Source organism: Halyomorpha halys, unplaced genomic scaffold (assembly GCF_000696795.3).
Source record: "Halyomorpha halys isolate HHAL.00 unplaced genomic scaffold, Hhal_1.1 Scaffold461.1, whole genome shotgun sequence".
NCBI classification, from domain to species: Eukaryota; Metazoa; Arthropoda; class Insecta; order Hemiptera; family Pentatomidae; genus Halyomorpha; species Halyomorpha halys.
Window position 1 is genome coordinate 545,478 of NW_027105824.1, and position 4,636 is coordinate 550,113.

The 4,636-nt window shown below is 35.9% G+C and overlaps 1 protein-coding gene across 1 annotated transcript in view; it reads left to right on the forward strand.

Moving 5' to 3' along the window:
• LOC106683062 (sodium-independent sulfate anion transporter) overlaps positions 1-4,636 on the forward strand; it is a 39,532-nt gene that overhangs the window by 5,652 nt on the left and 29,244 nt on the right. Inside the window, exon 2 of the mRNA XM_014424276.2 lies at positions 3,867-4,062. Within this exon, the coding sequence (XP_014279762.1) occupies positions 3,867-4,062 (196 nt within the window). The remainder of the gene's footprint in view (positions 1-3,866; positions 4,063-4,636) is intronic.

Consider the following 4,636-nt stretch of genomic DNA (forward strand, 5'->3'; position numbering starts at 1 on the left):
TAACATGAGAAAAAAATAGTAAATCATGCCGCGTTTTAAGAAATGATATCAAGTGCCAGGAATGTATGGAAAGACTAAAAGCTTGTTCTTAATTAAATCCAAGATTAATGAAGGTATTGATAAGAAGGCGCCTCATGTATTTTGTTGTTTTAATCAACCTTTATGATGTTAATCTTAAGGCTTATGAGATTATATTTATCGAATACGTTAGTAGCAGTAGTTTATTGGGAAGAATAAACTTTCAATCCATTTATTAGTGTTAAACATTCTTCTATTATTATGGAACAATCGTTTTTTAAAGACGATTGATTTATTTATTATCTGTACCAGTACTATATGGGCCCTGTTTCATAATGAAAGGTAATATTTCATATATATATTCATGAATATATGAATTGTAAAAGTTCATAGTACAAGTGTGTGGTAATAATACTAATACTTATTTTTTTCATGATAGGGATGACTATCAGTGATATTACAGGAATTAAAAAATACTTTAAAAAGTACAATTTACTATTGTAAAGTCTGTGTAATTGAATTAAGATAAATCTACAAGACTAATAGTATTAGTTTGTACTTTATTATGAAACAGGGCCCAGGTGACGAGTGCCTTCTGAAAAGACCAAAATAAGAGACTTTTTTTCAAATTCCTCTAAACAGACATACAAATGTATTACAAGTAAAATTAACATAATTCAATAAAACATCATCATATAAATAGGTGAAAAAGAGGATACCCAAGGGCAGAGACTATTTTAGTCCATTTAGGCATTACTCACATGTAATGCACACATTCGTCCATGTATTAAAAAAACGATACAGAATATAACAATTAATAGCAATTAATAGAAGGTCAACAGCTATCATGGGCTACTATAGGCCGGCCTATCCCTATATGCCATTCGCGATTTTTGAATTAGGGGCGCTCTGAACATCCCCAATAGCAATTAATAGTAAAAATAATTGCTGTATAGCACCAAATACCTCATCAAGGAAACCAAACTAGAACCTTATCCAGGAGGAGGGGAGTTTCTGACATTTAAATATTATAATTATTCTATAGATAAAGGTTAAAAAATGCCTAAAATCTTAAAATTCAAAAATAATTAAAAAACATTTCAAATAAATTTCCATAAATCGTTCAAATTTAAAATTAGAATTACTAAAATGATTCATTGATTTGATGCGTAAAAACCCTGTAAATGATAAATGCCAACCTAAATTAAGGTAATTATGTATTTAAAACACCTATTGTTTCAGAAAAAAAATTGATGCGGTCTATGGAATACTGAAGTTTATTTACCATGATGAGGAGTTTGGACACTAATTATTTTTAAAACATTGGACCACGGCTTTTTAGTGTGCCTACACGATTGTACAGTCACAGGTCACTTCAAAATGATCCTCGGACCTCGACCTTATCATCCGACTATTTTATTTTCATGGCATGGTATAATAATACCCAAACAAGAGGAAGAAAAAAGTAGTCATATAAATATCCTGAAAGAAATAGTGGAAAAAGCAGGCCTACAAGACAGAATTTCTGATGACGGAACAAAACTACGGTAAAAAAGTAATAGAGACGAAATATGGACGGATAAGAGTGACAAAGAAATTTAAACATCAGGGAGAGATAGTATACAATAACGGTTTGGAGAAAGAGAGCATAAAACAGAGAATATCATCAAGTTGGAAAGGCTAAGCTTTGCAACAGGCAGTATTTACCATAAAAAGAACCTATCGTCTAACACAAAAATAAGACGTTACAATACGGTCATAAAACCAGTAATTTAATACGGAATGGAGACATATCTCCCTAGTCTGGAAAAATTACTGAGAGGCTACAGGTTAAGACCCAACCAGGAAATCTACAGGGATAAATGACCTGGTAACCGAAATAAGAATCAGAGGACTGAGATTCTACGAGCACATGATGAGAATGGACCAAAGTAGACTAAACAAGAAACTCTTTGACAGAATCCGTGAATAAAAGAGCGTAAGAGGATATGTAAAGCAAATGAGAGAGGAAACTAACAGACAAGGACTGCCTGAATAGAGAACAGTACGGAAAAAATTGATTGAAATAAATGTTCTTGCGGCAAATAAAAAAAAAATTGAAGGGTACCGCGTGGTCGGAAGAGAGGAGGCAAAGGCACGTAGAAATGATGATAAGATACTGGGAGAGAAGAAGAGAAAAAGTGAGAAGGAAAAAGTACTGATATACGCGTGGTCTTGAAAGGCCGTTCCGTGAAAAAAATACCTAAATAATTTTTTATTTTGATTGAACATCCAGAACTGCTCTACAAAATCCGACCCATTCTTTCTCATTAACTGTTCCTATCTCACTAATAGATCATTTAAAGTAAACCACAATAGTGTTTATTCTTCCCTCTTTCCTCAGTTTCCAAATGTACCTCAGGGTTGTATCCTTGGTCGTATACTTTACATAGTTTATACAGCTGACTTTCTAAACCATCCCAACACATATGCCGATGACACATGTGTGCTATCGAATTGACAGATAGCGATCAGTAAATAAACCCATCTATTGTATCCCAAAATCTACAATCCCACTTCACATCACTTTAAGAACGGTGTGAAAGTTTTGAATTAAATTAAATTCCATCAAATTACCTTTAACCTTCGTCGTAAGCATGTGACTTCTAGTCCCACAGTGCCTTTAAACAATACTCCACTTATCTCTGTCGAACATATCCGCTACCCAGGACTACATCTGATCAAATGTCTAGCTTGAACATCGACCCCTGCTGTACAACGTGCGGAGTTCCTGAAACAGCAGAACACGTAATAATAGATTGCTTTGCCATGGAAGGACACCGAGCCAGGCTGTCGAGAAAGACCGGGATTCACGCCCTCGCCGAGTCGGACATTCCCTGTTTGATAGAAGAAGAGAATTATCCCTTCTTCAAGGAGTTCATTTACGGGTAGAAGGAGGTGGTGGGTCCCACTCATTTCACGATGGGAAGGACTTGACCGCCCAACATCGGCGTGCCACCAGAAGATGAGGAAGCTGACCCAGACTGAGACCAGGTGGGCTGGACCAGCCTGGTAATCGCAGGAGGCACCCAGACGGATGCAGTGGACAAAGTGCAGCTCCATCAGTATGGCGCTAAATTTAGCGCTGGACGGCACCACAGTAAAAAAAAAAAGAAAAAATTAATAATTGAATAATTAATAAAAGGATAAAAAAAATTGGTGATCCTTGGGAGCAGTGGCATGCGCAAATCCCAGTGCACTACCCCACTGCTCCCGCACCCCATATGCCAGAAATGGTAAGGGAGGGGGATAAAAAAAAAAAAAAAAAAAAGACTGAAAATACAGAAAACTGCTCGTCGATTCCGACTATTACATTTACTGGACAAATGGTCTAAACTTCCAATTTATTGTGAAAGATCCATCTACATGGCCACTTGGACATATGGAGTTGAGCTTTGGGGCTCCACTAAAACCATCGAATTTCTCTCTTATCCAATTCTTTCAATCGAAATTACTCCGTAAAATCCTCAATGCTCCTGACTTGGTCACAAATAAAGTCATTCATAAAGACCTTATTGTTCCATAGCCGATCTAGCCCAAACGAGATATTAATTCCTCCATTCTTAAATCCCTAACCACCAAAGCCCACAAGTTTCTAACCTTGCTTTTTTTACTATACCTGATAATCCTCCTAGGCACCTAAAAAGAAGATTATCTCAAGACCTAATGTAGAAATGATATTGGAATGCTACCAAATAGATGTAAATATCAATAAATAAATAACACTCTGTGAGCTAACGATATTTTTAGTATAAATTGTGTTACATGTACTTTGAGTCATTGATTTTAAGTACAGTTCTATATTCCAGACTGGCTTGAATTCGGCATTCATGGGCTGTATGCTATATGCATTCCTGGGTACCATCAAAGAAGTCGTCATAGGACCTTCCAGCCTAATGGCCCTTCTCACCTACGAATACACTCATAAACTCAACTTGGACTTCGTAGTGCTTCTCTGCTACCTCTGTGGCATAGTTGAATTTGTCATGGGAGTATTCAGACTAGGTGAGTAAACATTTAAAATAATATAACTGTAATATTCTAAAGTTTAGGAGCTCTGAGGACTTGAGCAGGCAAATTTGAATCAACGCGGTGTCGTCTCTGATTTGTGTTTAGGAATATCCTACCCGATAGGAAAATACATGTTCCGAGATTCTATTCTATTTCCGAGAAAATAGAGTTCCGAAGCGCAGGTTAAGTAAAGGGAGGGCGATGAAGCCGCATTAAAGCCTTCCAGTAATATCTCAGCAATTAATTGTTTAAAAGGGACTTCCTTCGTACTGCTTTATCATTTTTTTACAGCTTTTAATTTTTTAATTATCTTCTGAAGACTCCATTGTCATGAAATCACTTGTTTCTTTAGAAAACCCGTCTCAAAGTTCCATTCTGAATTCTCCATTGTTATGGAACCACTTGTTTCTATAGAAAACCCGTATCGAAGTCCCAAATTGATAATTTTCAAAATTTAAGAATAAAATAGTACATTCGCAGGTTATTGTATAATAAAAACTATTATCCAACCCACTATTCGTAAACAAATTGATTTATCCCCTTCCTGTGAAAGCCTTTTTTTTTTTTT